Source organism: Dermochelys coriacea, chromosome 7, assembly GCF_009764565.3.
Source record: "Dermochelys coriacea isolate rDerCor1 chromosome 7, rDerCor1.pri.v4, whole genome shotgun sequence".
Lineage (NCBI taxonomy): Eukaryota > Metazoa > Chordata > Testudines > Dermochelyidae > Dermochelys > Dermochelys coriacea.
In genome coordinates this window covers 110,210,549-110,226,999 of record NC_050074.1, presented here as the reverse complement: position 1 = coordinate 110,226,999, position 16,451 = coordinate 110,210,549, and the positions used below count along the sequence as shown (strand labels likewise).

The 16,451-nt window shown below is 39.7% G+C and overlaps 1 protein-coding gene and 2 non-coding genes across 10 annotated transcripts in view; all 3 read right to left on the bottom strand.

Annotated features, from left to right (window-relative positions):
• Positions 1 to 16,451, bottom strand: part of EIF3A (eukaryotic translation initiation factor 3 subunit A) — a 54,867-nt gene that overhangs the window by 15,812 nt on the left and 22,604 nt on the right. For all 8 annotated transcript variants that reach the window (XM_038409296.2, XM_043518894.1, XM_043518898.1 and 5 more), the window contains exons 10-16: positions 13,077 to 13,193; positions 11,070 to 11,255; positions 5,996 to 6,343; positions 5,243 to 5,347; positions 4,730 to 4,843; positions 4,281 to 4,403; positions 2,135 to 2,288 (exon numbers count right to left, since the gene is read on the bottom strand). In XM_038409296.2, the coding sequence (XP_038265224.1) occupies positions 2,135 to 2,288; positions 4,281 to 4,403; positions 4,730 to 4,843; positions 5,243 to 5,347; positions 5,996 to 6,343; positions 11,070 to 11,255; positions 13,077 to 13,193 (1,147 nt within the window). The remainder of the gene's footprint in view (positions 1 to 2,134; positions 2,289 to 4,280; positions 4,404 to 4,729; positions 4,844 to 5,242; positions 5,348 to 5,995; positions 6,344 to 11,069; positions 11,256 to 13,076; positions 13,194 to 16,451) is intronic.
• LOC119859599 lies at positions 10,819 to 10,951 on the bottom strand. The gene has a single exon (XR_005294263.1). It is a non-coding gene; the product is annotated as a small nucleolar RNA SNORA19 (small nucleolar RNA).
• LOC119859600 lies at positions 13,433 to 13,563 on the bottom strand. The gene has a single exon (XR_005294264.1). It is a non-coding gene; the product is annotated as a small nucleolar RNA SNORA19 (small nucleolar RNA).

Here is a 16,451-nt window from a genome sequence, read left to right as displayed (position 1 = left end):
CTGAGGATGGAGTGGAGGTTAAAGATAATCTAGGCATGGCCCAATATCTAAACAAATACTTTGCCTCAGTCTTTAATAAGGCTAAAGAGGATCTTGGGGATAATGGTAGCATGACAAATGGGAATGAAGATATGGAGGTAGATATTACCATATCTGAGGTAGACGCAAAACTCAAACAACTTAATGGGACTAAATCGGGGGGCCCAGATAATCTTCATCCAAGAATATTAAAGGAATTGGCACCTGAAATTGCAAGCCCATTAGCAAGAATTTTTAATGAATCTGTAAACTCAGGAGTTCTACCGAATGATTGGAGAATTGCTAATATAGTTCCTATTTTTAAGAAAGGAAAAAAAAGTGATCCGGGTAACTACAGGCCAGTTAGTTTGACACCTGTAGTATGCAAGGTCCTGGAAAAAATTCTGAAGGAGAAATTAGTTAAGGACATTGAAGTCGATGGTAAATGGGACAAAACACAACATGGTTTTACAAAAGGTAAATTTACATGTGCCAAACCAACCTGATCTCCTTCTTTGAGAAAGTAACAGATTTTTTAGACAAAGGAAACGCAGTGGATCTTATTTACCTATATTTCAGTAAGGTGTTTGATACCGTGCCACATGGGGAATTATTAGTTAAATTGGAAAAGATGGGGATCAATATGAACATCAAAAGGTGGATAAAGAATTGGTTAACGGGGAGACTACAACTGTCAGGCTGGAGGGAGGTTACCAGTGGAGTTCCTCAGGGATCAGTTTTGGGACCAATCTTATTTAATCTTTTTATTACTGACCTCGGCACAAAAAGTGGGAGTGTACTAATAAAGTTTGCAGATGATACAAAGCTGGGAGGTATTGCTAATTCAGAGAAGGATCGGGATATTATACAGGAGAATCTGTATGACCTTGTAAACTGGAGTAATAGTAATAGTATGAAATTTAATAGTGAGAAGTGTAAGGTTACGTATTTAGGGATTAATAACAAGAATTTTAGTTATAAGCTGGGGACGCATCAATTAGAAGTAACGGAAGAGGAGAAGGACCTTGGAATATTGGTTGATCATAGAATGACTATGAGCTGCCAATGTGATATGGCTGTGAAAAAAGCTAATGCCGTTTTGGGATGCATCAGGAGAGGTATTTCCAGTAGGGATAAGGAGGTTTTAGTACCGTTATACAAGGCACTGGTGAGACCTCACCTGGAATACTGTGTGCAGTTCTGGTCTCCCATGTTTAAAAAGGATGAATTCAAACTGGAGCAGGTACAGAGAAGGGCTACTAGGATGATCCGAGGAATGGAAAACTTGTCTTATGAAAGGAGACTCAAGGAGCTTGGCTTGTTTAGCCTAACTAAAAGAAGGTTGAGGGGAGATATGACTGCTCTCTATAAATATATCAGAGGGATAAATACCAGAGAGGGAGAGGAATTATTTAAGCTCAGCACCAATGTGGACACAAGAACAAATGGGTATAAACTGGCCACCAGAAAGTTTAGACTTGAAATTAGACGAAGGTTTCTAACCATCAGAGGAGTGAAGTTTTGGAATAGCCTTCCAAGGGAAGCAGTGGGGGCAAAAGATCTATCTAGCTTTAAGATTCTACTCAATAAGTTTATGGAGGAGATGTTATGATGGGATAATGTGATTTTGGTAATTAATTGATCTTTAAATATTCATGGTAAATAGGCCTAATCCCCTGAGATGGGATATTAGATGGATGGGATCTGAGTTACCCAGGAAAGAATTTTCTGTAGTATCTGGCTGGTGAATCTTGCCCAGATGCTCAGGGTTTAGCTGATCGCCATATTTGGGGTTGGGAAGGAATTTTCTTCCAGGGCAGATTGGAAGAGGCCCTGGAGGTTTTTCGCCTTCCTCTGTAACACGGGGCACAGGTCACTTGAGGGAGGATTCATGCTCCTTGAAGTCTTTAAACCACGATTTGAGGACTTCAATAGCTCAGACATAGGTGAGGTTTTGCATACGAGTGGGTGGGTGAGATTCTGTGGCCTGCATTGTGCAGGAGGTCGGACTAGATGATCAGAATGGTCCCTTCTGACCTTAGTATCTATGAATCTATAAGAAGGAATGAGATACAATGTCCATCTGTTTACTCAGTGCATGTCCCTTCATTTTTACCTTTAAGCATTTTTTCTTCTTGCAATCTCTGCTCTTCCTCCTCCTTTTCTCTGTAATAAGAAATACGCCTCTCCTCTTTGCGTTGTCTCTTGCGTTCCTCCAAACGATTATGTCTTTCTTCTGCTAACCTTTCTTCGAACTGTTTGAGTTTTTCCTGAAAAATTGCAAGAGATTAAGTAAAACCTTCAGAACTCAATCCAACAGCTGGAGAGTTATTTAGGTCACTGAACAAAGATGTGAAGAACCACAAAATAGCAATGTCAACAAATTTTGCAGTAGTCATCTTCCCATCCACTGGCCATTTTACGGGGTGATGGTTAAACTTTCCTCCTGCCATCCCCCTTCTGGGAAGTTTAGAATAAAGGGATGCAACGTCTAGCTCTGAGAAAATGCAATCAGTATCCAAAATGCTAGTGCTTTGTTTCCGCAGAAACCCAAGTAAGATAAACGGATGCCCAATCTCTCAGAAAACACATGCCACAAAAAGTGACCCAAAAAGAGTCAGACATAGCTACCAGAAAGCTGTTAAAACAGGGGTGGGCAAATTGTATGCAGGGCCAGGACAGGGGGTTGGAGTGCAGTAGGAAGTGCAGGGTGTGGGAGGGGGTGCAATTTGCAGAAACGGGCTCAGAGCAAGGGATTGGGGTGTGCAGCAGGGGTGCAAGGCACAGGCAGAGAGTTGGGGGCCTGGGGTGCAGGAGGGGTTCGGGCTCCGGCCCGACACCGCTTACCTAAAGTGGCTCTGGGGTGGCAACGGCACGCACCGGGGCCAGGGCAGGCCAGAACCACATCCCTGCGTGGCTCCTGGGGGAGGGGAGGGGCCACCCCCAGGGCTTCACGTGCTGTCCTTGCTACGCCTCCAGGTACCTCCCCCGAAGCTCCCACTGGCCGCAGTTCCCCGTTCCCAACAAATGGGAGCTGTGGGGGGCAGTGCCTGGAGGCAAGGGCAATGCACAAAGCCCTCTGCCTGCCCCCCACCAAGGCCCCAGGGACGTGGTGCCGGCTGCTTCTGAGAGCAGCGCGGGGCCTGTGGCACTACGGAGGGCAATCCTGTGGACGGCATTTGGCCCACGGGCCATAGTTTGCCCACCCCTATGCTAAAACCTCTTCCCTCTTTAATAGTTATAACAACAACAAGATAATTTAAATTCCTACTTTTGCGGAATATTGAGTTTAATAGTTTCTCATATCCCTAAAAATCTCAGGAAAAAACTCTGTAGAGGTAACCCCTAAAGACGATACATTTTTGACATAATTTTCCCTTCTAAATTCCATAATATTTATGGGAGGAAAACTGCTAAATCTCCAATACACCACAGAGAAATTCAGTAAAGTTTTCCAAGTGCTCGAACAGGAAACTCAGTCACACAATTTCTATTGTATCTCTTCTCCCCTTTCATTTATCTAATTTAGGTATTACCTGTTCAGGTCACGAACCTAGTCTCACATCTAAAATACCAGAGATACCTCTGTAACATATAAGTGATCTGCTGAATCAACTAACAAGACAGAACTGAACCACAAGAATTGTGTTAATTTAAGTCTGTTCTTTAGATTAGAAAGATTTTCAAGATTACTCTAACCAGATGAGCAAATCCAAATTGTGGTCTAGAAGAGCTGACTGGTCACGTGCTGCTGGCTTGCCCTCATTTCCAGACGCTAAACCACATTAAAAGGCAGCTAAAATACATCTAATGTTTTAATAATACTTTTCCAAGTAAGCAACTGTGGTAGATGCCACAGCAATTTTAAAATGACAGTGCCTGGGAAGCGACAGGGTCTGCCAGATCATCTTGTGGACATCTCCACCCCATGCACACTTCATTAATGTAACTCTCAATGAAAGAACGATGGCTCTCTTTCGAATTACAAAATTGTTTTGTGGCTCAATGTCACATTGTGGCCATCACCATGTGTCTTTTAAAGGGTCAACTATCTAAATTTGAATTCTTCTAGATTGTCAGAAAGGTTTTTTCCCCTAGAGTTTCAGAAAAATAGCAGGGCAACATCTTTATAATTTAAACAGACATTATCTTGTCTAGCTCCATTTGTTAATTCATTTGCATTTTTCAAGTGGAACACTGAACTCACAAATTAAGTCCTGTACTTTATAGAAATGCTTTTCCAGCAAGAACACGATGTTTACCTGATAAACTGATTGTCGTGCTGCCATGAGCCTAGATACAAATAAGTCTTTATCCTCCAACATCCTTGACATCCTGTTCTTATGCTCCAATGCTTTTTCGCGTTCCAGCTGCATTGTGGTGATCTACAAATATGCAAAAGTAAAAATATTAAAAATTTTAGACCTTACGTATTTGTCTTTATAACACACAACAAATCCCCTGAAGTTGTTTAACCCTCAGAACCCACAGCTTATCAGACAGCTGCCTCTTTCTCTATCTGGACTGACAAAAGACATTGCTATTCATGAGTGGGAAGAAAATAATGAGAAACTGGAAGAATCCCCTATGAACTAAATCACATCTCCACTTCTTAGACTGAGCTGGAGAAGGGAAAGCATACATATGGCACAGACCTAGTTTTTTATCGAGCACCAAATGATGCTGCTATATGAAATCAAAATATCCTTACCCTTTCTTCTTCTTGCTGTTCCCACAGGTCCATGTCTCGGATTCTTTGTTCCTCATAAGCAGTCTTTATCAGAGGAATTTCTTCCAAGCGCTTTGCTCTTTCAAAATAGTCAATCTAAATATAGAAAACCAAACATATTATACCTATACTGTATAAAATAAAGACCAAATCTGGTATGCTACAAAAATATTTCTACTTCACCTAATATATTTGCTACCCCAGTATTCCCAGCATACTCATCCTTGAAACATGCAAAGTTGCACCAGTTTAATCCAAGGTGTGATTTTAAACCAATTTAGTTAAATTGGTGCAGATTTGTGTGTAGAGACTCAAATCAATTAAAACCTGGCTTATATGAATTCAGCTTGCTCCTGTATCTCTACAGCAGCAAAGTAAACTGATATTGTTTTAGAATCAATATAAAAGTACATCCATACAGGGGTTCACAATAGTTTAACTAAACCTGTGTAAATTTCTATATAGCCAAGCCCATTCTCTTATTGCTTTATATACCTTCTTTTCCTGATTCTTCAGACGTTCTTGGAGTTCCTTCTTTTCTTTCTCCAGCTGTTCAACCTGTTTAGCCATGATGAAGTCAGGGTCCAATTCTTCAAGATCCTAAAATCAGATATTAAAGTTAATAAACAGCACAGAAAGCAAATAGTTGTTTCCTGGCATGAATGCAGTTTCCTATGTTTACTTTAACTTTTTTGCAATTTCTGATTTAACTTTCAAACTAGTTGACTTTCTGAACATTTTTAGGCTCCTGTTAATGTCTGTTGTGTAGGTAGGTATCTAGATCAGTGGTCTCCAAATTTTTTGGATTGCGCACCCCCAGGGCCAGCTCTAGGGGGGGAAAAAAAAAAAAAAAAAAAGAGCGCTACCACCAGCGTGCCGCTGAAGGATCAAAGGTCCAGGAGCGCTGCCGCCACCATGCTGGCGGTGCTCCTTCAGCGGCGTTCTTCCTGCCGCATACCCCCGCGCAGGGATGGTCTGATGCACACACCCCGCTTTGGAGATCACTGATCTAGATGATAGAAATCTTGTCCCTTCTCAAATGGCTGGACTTCTTTCCTACATGTAAATAGCTCCTATCCCAATGATTGAACAAATCAAATATTTAAATTGCCCAAATTGGTAGTCTCATATTTTTAGGAATGTCTTACTGACAAACACAAAACAAAATGGAGAATATGAAATTTAGGCAGCTGAGTAACAGTACAGGAATCTAGAATAAATTCAATATTCCAGTAGTAAGTTGCTTACCTCAATATCAATATCTTTGAATGCCTTGGCTCCCAGTTCAGTCTTCTTAATCTGCTCCAAACGTTCACGAACAGTTTTTTTTTTAATTTGCTCATGTTCTTGCAGAATACGCTCCTTCTCTCTCTCTTTTGCCTCTTGGCGCAGTCTCTCTTCTTCAGCTTTACGAACTTTTTGAAGTTCAGCTTCACGTTGTTCCAACTCTTCTTTCTCACGCTGAATGTTTAGACTTTCAAGACGCTCCTTTCTCTCCTCTATTGTTTGACGACGAGCAAGGATACGCTGATGCTCTTTCCTTGAATTTTTTAAGTAAGCAGTGACAGCCAACTGATGTTGTTCTTCCTTCTCTTGCTGAATGCAAATTAAGAACAGGACAGCAAATTGGTTGGCATCCCTTTAAAATTCCCAAGTCATGGGAAAGTGAAACATTATAAAACAGACAACTCAAAGTCATCTTATTTCCTATATTTGGGAACTGCATGAAAAACTTTACTGAAACTGAAATCATGGTTCCCAATCATATAAACATATACAAGTAGTAGTCTCAAAGTGATTACTCACATGCACAAAAGCTAAACATGTTAAGCATTTCATAGTATCAGATCAACACTCTACAAAGTGTGTCCTAGATGTGAAATTTTTGAACTTCCTTAAAAATATTTTACATACCCTTGAAACAACAACAGTTATGATTCTACAACTGAGAGATGAAAAAAGAACACTTTTCAGTTTGTTTTTATGTACTAAATAGCACTTTATGTATAGCCAGTTTCACTTGTACAATCATTTAATCGGTTTTCCATATTTCTATGGATCTTTTATACAGCAACAGGGGAGAGAAAGTCGAAAGATCACAAAAACTGATAGGATGACTCAGAAGCAAGTGCAGTATCTGAGACTATTTTAAATTCATTTATAAAAAATAATTAGGTTTTACATCGATTGTGTCCTTTTAAGTATCTTCTGCCACTTTTTCTTTACTCACCATTCGTTCCCCACCACCAGACCTTAGCTAATCAGCCACTGCAAAGCTTTAAAAAGAGATCAAAGAAAAGCAGCACGTACATTTATTTGAAAACAAGGAGGAGTCCGGTGGCACCTTAAAGACTAACAGATTTCTTTGAAGCCACTTATATGTGCTGCTAAAGGGAGAGAAGGCAACAGGAGTAAATGGAAGAAAGTGGGGAGGGAGGAAAGGCTTAAGAAGAACTTTAAAAACGTCACCCATATGCACAGTAGTGAATTTGACACAGTTACAGAGTGTGTTGATATAGTAGCAAAGTTCTGGACATAACATTAAAAAAAAAATGTCTACTTGGTTTACAGCTTCCCAAGCTTGCAACTGTAACCACAAAGGGGGCTTGATTTTAAAATCAGAACTCTGCGTTTCTCAATTTCTGCAGGTACAATAGCAAGCATTTACATGTCTAGTTAGCTGACTGCACCTGCAAGTCAAGCAAATATCTAAACTGTGGGCCAGATTAGGCCCGTTCATAATAACTGGTCCACAGCCTGTTGTCCAACATCATAACAAAACTATATTACCTGGAAAACATTATTTAAAGGATTATAAAGAAATGGTTTAAGTACAACATTTCAGGATATGTTCAGCCAACATGAGTACTGGGTAACTTGCATTACACAATATGCACTTATAAGACTGTTGAGCATACACCCTGGAATACTGTGTTATTGCTTACATTATACTTATATAGATGGAAATTCTTGATAAATCATGGTTGAAATATTAAGATTACTCTACAAAAGGGAGTAATACCGTAACTTGTACACATCGTTAAAGGACTTCTGTCCCTATGGAGAAAACATTTATTATTTGGTAAAGATTGGCAACCTTCTGAGACTGCTAAAAATAGAAGTACACATTAAACACTATTATAATTGAAAAGTTATTTTAACTTCCACTACATAAATATGGTCTAGCTAGTGGGTCTCTTTAAAAGTACTGACTGTGTAAAGTGCCTATATCTGGGTCAAACACGGTGAATAATTATATATAAAAATATACATAAGCATGGCCTCAAAATATTGGGTACAACCATAATATCTACTAGACACCATTATATGTTGATCAAGTTGTCTCTAACAAAAACAGCAATTTAAAGAATAGAATGTAAAAGCCAATCTCAAATCTAGTGCACTTTCCAAAAAAATAAAAAATAATTGGCATTTTCACTAAATGCTTGTAAAGTCAAACATGTTGAATGTGAACATTTAGTAAGTCTAAACACATCAATAGAACAAACATGGAAACAGAAAATGTGTTAAATATCTTTCAGAAATTAACCCTGTAGGGTTCTATTTCTCCCCTGCTGTACAATAAGTCAGTTACCAAAGGCTACTAAGAATTTAAAGTTAGAAGGCCCAATTCAATGCCCACTGAAATCACTGGGAAGAGCCCTATTTACTTAACTAGGCTTTGGACCCAGCCCTAAGAAAGCTTTGCGAACAACATGACAATCAGTAGTAGTGCTTAATCATGCAGGTAGTCATCTCTACATAATTTATCTAGAAGCCTACTCAAGGCTGAAACACTGCATGTATAAAATGATTACTCTGAATGCAACGTCAAAATCTAAAGATGACTTAGTGCTCACTCAATACATATTGTTACTTTACATACTGAGAAGCAAACTGAGGAAACAGGGTCTAGATGAAATTACAATAAGGTGGGAACAATACTTGATGAAAGACAGTACTCAAAGAGAAGTTATCAGTGGTTTGCTGTAAAACTAGGGGGGGTTGTATCTAGTGAGGTTCTGCAGGGGCTATCCTGGATCAGTACTATTCAATATTTTCATTAATGACTTAGATAAAGAGAGTAGAGTGTGTCCTCATGAAATCTGCAGATGACACCAAGATGAGAGGGGCTGCAAGTACTTTGAAGAACAGGATCAGAATTCAAAACAACCTCCACAAATTAGAGAATTGGTCTGAAATCAACAAGAGGAAATTCCACAAAGACGTGCAAACTACTACACTAGGGAAGGGAAAAATCAAACGGACAACTAAAAAAATGGGGAAAACTTGCTAAGCATGAGACCTATTGAAGAAGATCATGGGTTACAGTGGATCACAAATTGAATATGATTCAGCAATGTAATATAGTTGCAAAAAAGCTAATATTCCGGAATGCATTAATAGGAGTGTCATATGCAAGATATGGGAGGTAACTGTCCCCACTGGTGAGGCCTCAGCTCGAGTAGTGTGTCCAGTTTTGGGCTCCACAGTTTAGGAAAGATGTGAACAAATTAGAGAGTCCAGACGACAGCAATAAAAAAATTGTAAAAGGTTTAGAAAACAACCTATAAAGAAGGGTTAAAAAAATTGGGACTGTTTAGTCTTGAGAAAAGAAGATCAAAAGGAGACTGATAATAGTCTTAAAATATGGTAAGGACTGTTATAAAGAGGATGGTGATCAATTGTTTTCCATGCTCACTGAAGATGAAAGCTTAATCTACAGCAAGTGAGATTTACGGTAGATATTAGGAGAAACTTTCTGATAGTTAAGCACTGGAACATGGAAGCACTCCTGCGTGGAATCCCCTTCACTGAAGGTTTTTAAGAACAGGCTGGTCAAATACCTTTCAGGGCTAGTCTAGGTATACTTGGTCCTGCCTCAGTTCAGAGGGCTGGACTAGATGACCTCTTGAGGTCCCTTCCATCCCTATATTTTTATGATTCTAAATATCCAGTCTCAAAATGCATCTGCAAAACAAAACAAAAAAAGTTTGCCTTTTTTGTTCCTTTATGATAGGTAAAGATTAACTCAAAGATCTCGCTCCACCAAAAAAATGTATTTGAAAGATCAGGCTCTGAAACACCACCTTTTCCTGGAGAACCTGAAGAATGACATCACAGATGGAGGTTGAAATCCAACATGCAACTATCAGCCCCAACTGAGGGGGAGTTGGTTCAAAGGCAGGGAAACTTTTACGTCAGGTTTCTAGCTTTAGCTATGAGGTGACATTCCAGGTCCTTTACACTGACAAAGTCCTCCAGGAAGAGGAGATAAATCAAGATCCTTTATCTTTAATTATATGCCAAAAAAAGTAAACCAATGTTAAGGTTGTAAAATCAAGCACTCAGAAGCAAGTATATGCCACAGAATAAAGGCTGCTCAGGCAATCTTAATTCCACCCTCTCATATGTATACATGGTGATACAGCCTTTAATTACATGGCCACATACTAACTGGTTGGATGCATCATGGAATTTTTGGCTTCCCTCAGAAATGTCAATAACTTACTACTGCCAAATGAAGACATTACCAAACGGACCAATAACATAATTCAATCTGACAAATTCTAAAATTTAAGAAATATAAAGTTGACAAAATATCACTTTATTAGCTTATATTTTTACTTAATTCAAAAGTACACAAATACAGCTCATCATCACAACTTGAGGGTATTAAAAACAACATTTGGCTCTAGAACAGTAATAATATCAATAAAGAAGAGAAAGATAGAGCAACATATTACTGTAAAAAAAAAAATGCAACGACCAATCTTTGGGCCACTCAAACTCTAGCAGTGCCCATTAAGTTATTTAACTATCTATAGACAGTCAAATGGTTTTCCTGTGCCACAGAAAAGTAAATCAAACAAACCATTAATATTTACAAAGACACCGACAGCTTAAAAACAAGTGTATCTGACTAATCCAAAAAAGCTAGTGAAATTAGAAGGGTTGGGTTCATGTAACTGAGAGGACAAAAGGATGCTAAGATACGTTTAGCCATCTGCCACTAATAATCATTTTACTAGTGCATTAAATTTGTACAAACTGACCTTCCTGATCAGTTGTTTTGTCTGAAGGGGACTGGCAACAGTAACTACATATAGTCATGCTGCTAATTAACCTTCACCTGTTTGTTATAGCACATCAGAAATAACACTGCTCAGCAATGCAATGAGAGCAGGTCAATGAAATGTGCATTTGACTAGGCAAGAAAAAGTTGAACAGAAGCAATACAAGAGACAGACACAATTCACTTAATGGAATGTTGAGATTTTTCTTCCCCCAACAAAAATGTCAAAAACTTAAAAATACTTACCACTAGGTTTGGTGGTTTAATCACTTCAAGAGCCTTAGCGAGAGCAGAGGACATAGCAGTCAGCTGATTTCTAATTTGCTCAGAAGGCATACTTTGCAGCTGAGGGCCAAGCGGTGCATCTTCCCGAGTTGAATAATTTAAATCTGATCCGAAGCTCAGCGTTCGAGAAGTATGATCAAGGCGAACCTTTACAAAATACATTGAAAAAAGATTCAGAAGATCAAAATTAGGGCACCACTGAATATTTAAAATGAGACATCAATTTGAAATATAGTCAGTTTCAAAAAGTGAGTTAAAAGTAGTGACCAGTATCTGAAGCCAGCTTCCTCATTGTGGTTTTAAAAAGATCTTTTTTTTTCTTTTTTAATTATTTAAATAAAGTCTCTCTCTTCATTGTTGTGCCAGTGACCCATAGCAGGGCAAAATGACAATACACAGGAAACAGTAAAATTGACTACACACGAAGTACTATCAAATATACAAAAACTGAAAAAATAATTATTTCTTTCAGCTATAGTAACTTAGGTGGTACTCGTAACAGGTAAATACAATTCTACTGCTATAAAGAACCACTGCATTGCCGGAACTGTGATTTTAAGTTGACTGTGCATCCGAGGCCAGGTCAACATACAAAGATGCACCAATTTAACTGGTCTTGTGATTTTAAGCTTATTGAGTTAATGTGGTGCAAATGCATGTGATCCTTCTTAAACAGGTTTAAATTTGGCTTAAATTTACAGATGCAAGGTGAAACAATGCAACCAATTTTAAAAACAGAAGTTTGTCCACAAAGGGGTTTGCACAAGTTTAACTAAATTTGTTGTAAATCAAGTTAAGTTAAAATATGGTGCAACTTCAGCATGTAGACAAGCTCTAAGCGTAAGTTACTTTTTTTAAAAAAACAACTGCCCTAGACATTGGAAATGATGTTTGAAGAATTAAGGAACAAAACTGTTGCTACATCTGGCCTATATTCAACAGAACAAAAAGGCTTGTAAAAAACCTCACCCCCATAAAGAAGTGACTCTACAAAGTTTGAATAAAGATAAGTACAGAACCATGGCTATAAGACAGTGTCATTCAATGATTCATCATAAGGAACACTGCATGAGGTGAAAACCAGCTACATGAATAGTTCTTGCTACTGCCCCTTCATTACGGACAGATAACTTGCCCTACTTCATTCCACTTAAACTAGGCAGTAGACACCAACAGTGAAAGCCTGATCCCAATGTAGCCACTAGAAGCTTTGCCAGTGACTTCAATGAGGCCTTCAATTGCAAGGTGTTTCATTTTAGGTACTAACTAGACTCGACGTCTTCCCTAAATCAAATGAACAGATGTGAAGTGTTCTGAAATAAGAACAGTTTGTTTCTTCATGATCATATGTAAAAATATGGTAGTGCAGGCTACAGCTCAGGTTAATGTTTAATAATAAGTATGTACTTAAGTTCCATTGGCAATACATCTGTTATCTACAGCAGAAGTTAAAATGTCTCAAGCTATTTGCTGCTTTATATCATGCCTACAGCTGGACAAAGTGTGTACCAAGTATAGCTTTTTGGAAGTGGTCCTAAGTGATTACTTTGGAGCATGACCAAAGTTTCCAGTACTGTTTTGTTAGACTTTTGGTTAAGGACTTCCTGTATTAGACAATCTGTTTTTGCTGATCCCTTGGGCAGTCACTTAAACAAGTTTCGCTGAAATTTATTTATTGTATTTACATGCTGAATTCCTCTTCACTACTGCAAGTAGGCTACACAATTTAAGAACATAAAAACAGCAACAAATTAACATATCAAAAAGAGATCACATCCTCAATTTGCTCCTTCCCTGTTCATCAGCATCAACTCTCTATTATCTGGGTTGAATGTCAACCTGCTACTTTTTACTTGACCCCTGAGCTTGGCCAGACATCGGGAAGCTATAAATACACACACACACACACACACACACACACACACACACACACACTTACTTTTACAGTAGTCTTTTTATGGCACTTACTTGCAAGTCACAATGTCTGGCTGCATCGACAATAGCACGCTCTAATTGGAAAGCATCAACAAAAGGAACCAAGGTAGTTAAACGAGAAAAGTCGATGGTCTGATAAATCTGCGCCACCTGTACAATATATGAATATTCAGTTTTCTTCCCATTAAAAATCAGGTTAACAGAAGCTAAAACTATTGCACATGCTGTAAAGTTAGCCTGATTAATTGATAGTTGGGCAACAGGTTAACAAAGATGTGTTTAATTATTATTCATATATTTTACCAAACACTTTTACCAACACTTCAACATTTTCTTCCAACATTTTATTTAATCTTAATCTAGGATCAAGTGACTTTCCTGACTAGGTTCTTTGTCTGAAGGAGACTGGCAGCAGTAACTATATACAGCAACGCTGCTAATTAACCTTCAGCTGTTGTCTGGCACATCAGAAATAACACTGCTCACCACTGAAATGGGTTCAGGTCAATGAAATGTGCATTTGACAAAATAAGCTTTTTTCAAATTAACTATAAGGAAACAAAGGATTGAACAGATATAAGGCAAGACTGAAAAGCTAAATAAAGTAACAAATAAGTCTAGATAAAATCCTACACCAGTGTATACAGCTATTATTTAAAATAGTTAGCAGCTAGAGTTGTGTTTAACAAGGCAGTATAAGACAGGAAGGATGGGTTATATGGATGGGGAAAAAAGACTGTCTCAAAGTCATAGTAAGAACATTACATTCAATGACAAATTTTTACTTAGGCCATGAAATAAAATGTTACATTTTGGGCTTCAGAATCTTCCAAACATTCTCAAACTCAGTCATCTCTGTGCACAATTACTTTTTTTTTTTTAAATATATATATATATATATATATAATCATACCTCTACACCAACATTCCACACAAAGATGGACTACAAGCCGTCAGGAACAGTATCCCCGATAATGTCACGGCTAACCTGGTGGCTGAACTTTGTGACTTTGTCCTCACCCATAACTATTTCACATTTGGGGACAATGTATACCTTCAAATCAGCGGCACTGTGATGGGTACCCGCATGGCCCCTCAGTATGCCAACATTTTTATGGCTGACTTAGAACGCTTCCTCACCTCTCATCCCCTAATGCCCCTACTCTACTTGCGCTACATTGATGACATCTTCATCATCTGGACCCATGGAAAAGAAGCCCTTGAGGAATTCCACCAGGATTTCAACAATTTCCATCCCACCATCAACCTCAGCCTGGACCAGTCCACACAAGAGATCCACTTCCTGGACACTACGGTGCTAATACGCGATGGTCACATAAACACCACCCTATATCGGAAACCTACTGACCGCTATTCCTACCTACATGCCTCTAGCTTTCATCCAGATCATACCACACGATCCATTGTCTACAGCCAAGCTCTACAATATAACCGCATTTGCTCCAACCCCTCAGACAGAGACAAACACCTACAAGATCTCTATCATGCATTCTTACAACTACAATACTCACCTGCTGAAGTGAAGAAACAGATTGACAGAGCCAGAAGAGTACCCAGAAGTCACCTACTACAGGACAGGCCCAACAAAAAAAATAACAGAACACCACTAGCCATCACCTTCAGCCCCCAACTAAAACCTCTCCAACGCATCATCAAGGATCTTGGCTTAATGGTGAAATCCTAGCGGATCTTAAACATAAAAAAGAAGCTTACAAGAAGTGGAAGGTTGGACATATGACCAGGGAAGAGTATAAAAATATTGCTCGGGCATGTAGGAAAGATATCAGGAGGGCCAAATCGCACCTGGAGCTGCAGCTAGCAAGAGATGTCAAGAGTAACAAGAAGGGTTTCTTCAGGTATGTTGGCAACAAGAAGAAAGCCAAGGAAAGTGTGGGCCCCTTACTGAATGAGGGAGGCAAGCTAGTGACAGAGGATGTGGAAAAAGCTAATGTACTCAATGCTTTTTTTGCTTCTGTTTTCACTAACAAGGTCAGCTCCCAGACTGCTGTGCTGGGCAACACAAAATGGGGAAGAGATGGCCAGCCCTCTGTAGAGATAGAGGTGGTTAGGGACTATTTAGAAAAGCTGGACGTGCACAAGTCCATGGGGCCGGACGAATTGCATCCGAGAGTGCTGAAGGAATTGGCGGCTGTGATTGCAGAGCCCTTGGCCATTATCTTTGAAAACTCGTGGCGAACGGGGGAAGTCCCGGATGACTGGAAAAAGGCTAATGTAGTGCCCATCTTTAAAAAAGGGAAGAAGGAGGATCCTGGGAACTACAGGCCGGTCAGCCTCACCTCAGTCCCTGGAAAAATCATGGAGCAGGTCCTCAAAGAATCAATCCTGAAGCACTTAGAGGAGAGGAAAGTGATCAGGAACAGTCAGCATGGATTCACCAAGGGAAGGTCATGCCTGACTAATCTAATCGCCTTTTATGATGAGATTACTGGTTCTGTGGATGAAGGGAAAGCAGTGGATGTATTGTTTCTTGACTTTAGCAAAGCTTTTGACACGGTCTCCCACAGCATTCTTGTCAGCAAGTTAAGGAAGTATGGGCTGGATGAATGCACTATAAGGTGGGTAGAAAGCTGGCTAGATTGTCGGGCTCAACGGGTAGTGATCAATGGCTCCATGTCTAGTTGGCAGCCGGTGTCAAGTGGAGTGCCCCAGGGGTCGGTCCTGGGGCCCGTTTTGTTCAATATCTTCATAAATGATCTGGAGGATGGTGTGGATTGCACTCTCAGCAAATTTGCGGATGATACTAAACTGGGAGGAGTGGTAGATACGCTGGAGGGGAGGGATAGGATACAGAAGGACCTAGACAAATTGGAAGATTGGGCCAAAAGAAATCTAATGAGGTTCAATAAGGATAAGTGCAGGGTCCTGCACTTAGGATGGAAGAATCCAATGCACCGCTACAGACTAGGGACCGAATGGCTCGGCAGCAGTTCTGCGGAAAAGGACCTAGGGGTGACAGTGGACGAGAAGCTGGATATGAGTCAGCAGTGTGCCCTTGTTGCCAAGAAGGCCAATGGCATTTTGGGATGTATAAGTAGGGGCATAGCGAGCAGATCGAGGGACGTGATCGTTCCCCTCTATTCGACACTGGTGAGGCCTCATCTGGAGTACTGTGTCCAGTTTTGGGCCCCACACTATAGGAAGGATGTGGATAAATTGGAAAGAGTACAACGAAGGGCAACGAAAATGATTAGGGGTCTAGAGCACATGACTTATGAGGAGAGGCTGAGGGAGCTGGGATTGTTTAGTCTGCAGAAGAGAAGAATGAGGGGGGATTTGATAGCTGCTTTCAACTACCTGAAAGGGGGTTTCAAAGAGGATGGCTCTAGACTGTTCTCAATGGTAGCAGATGACAGAACGAGGAGTAAT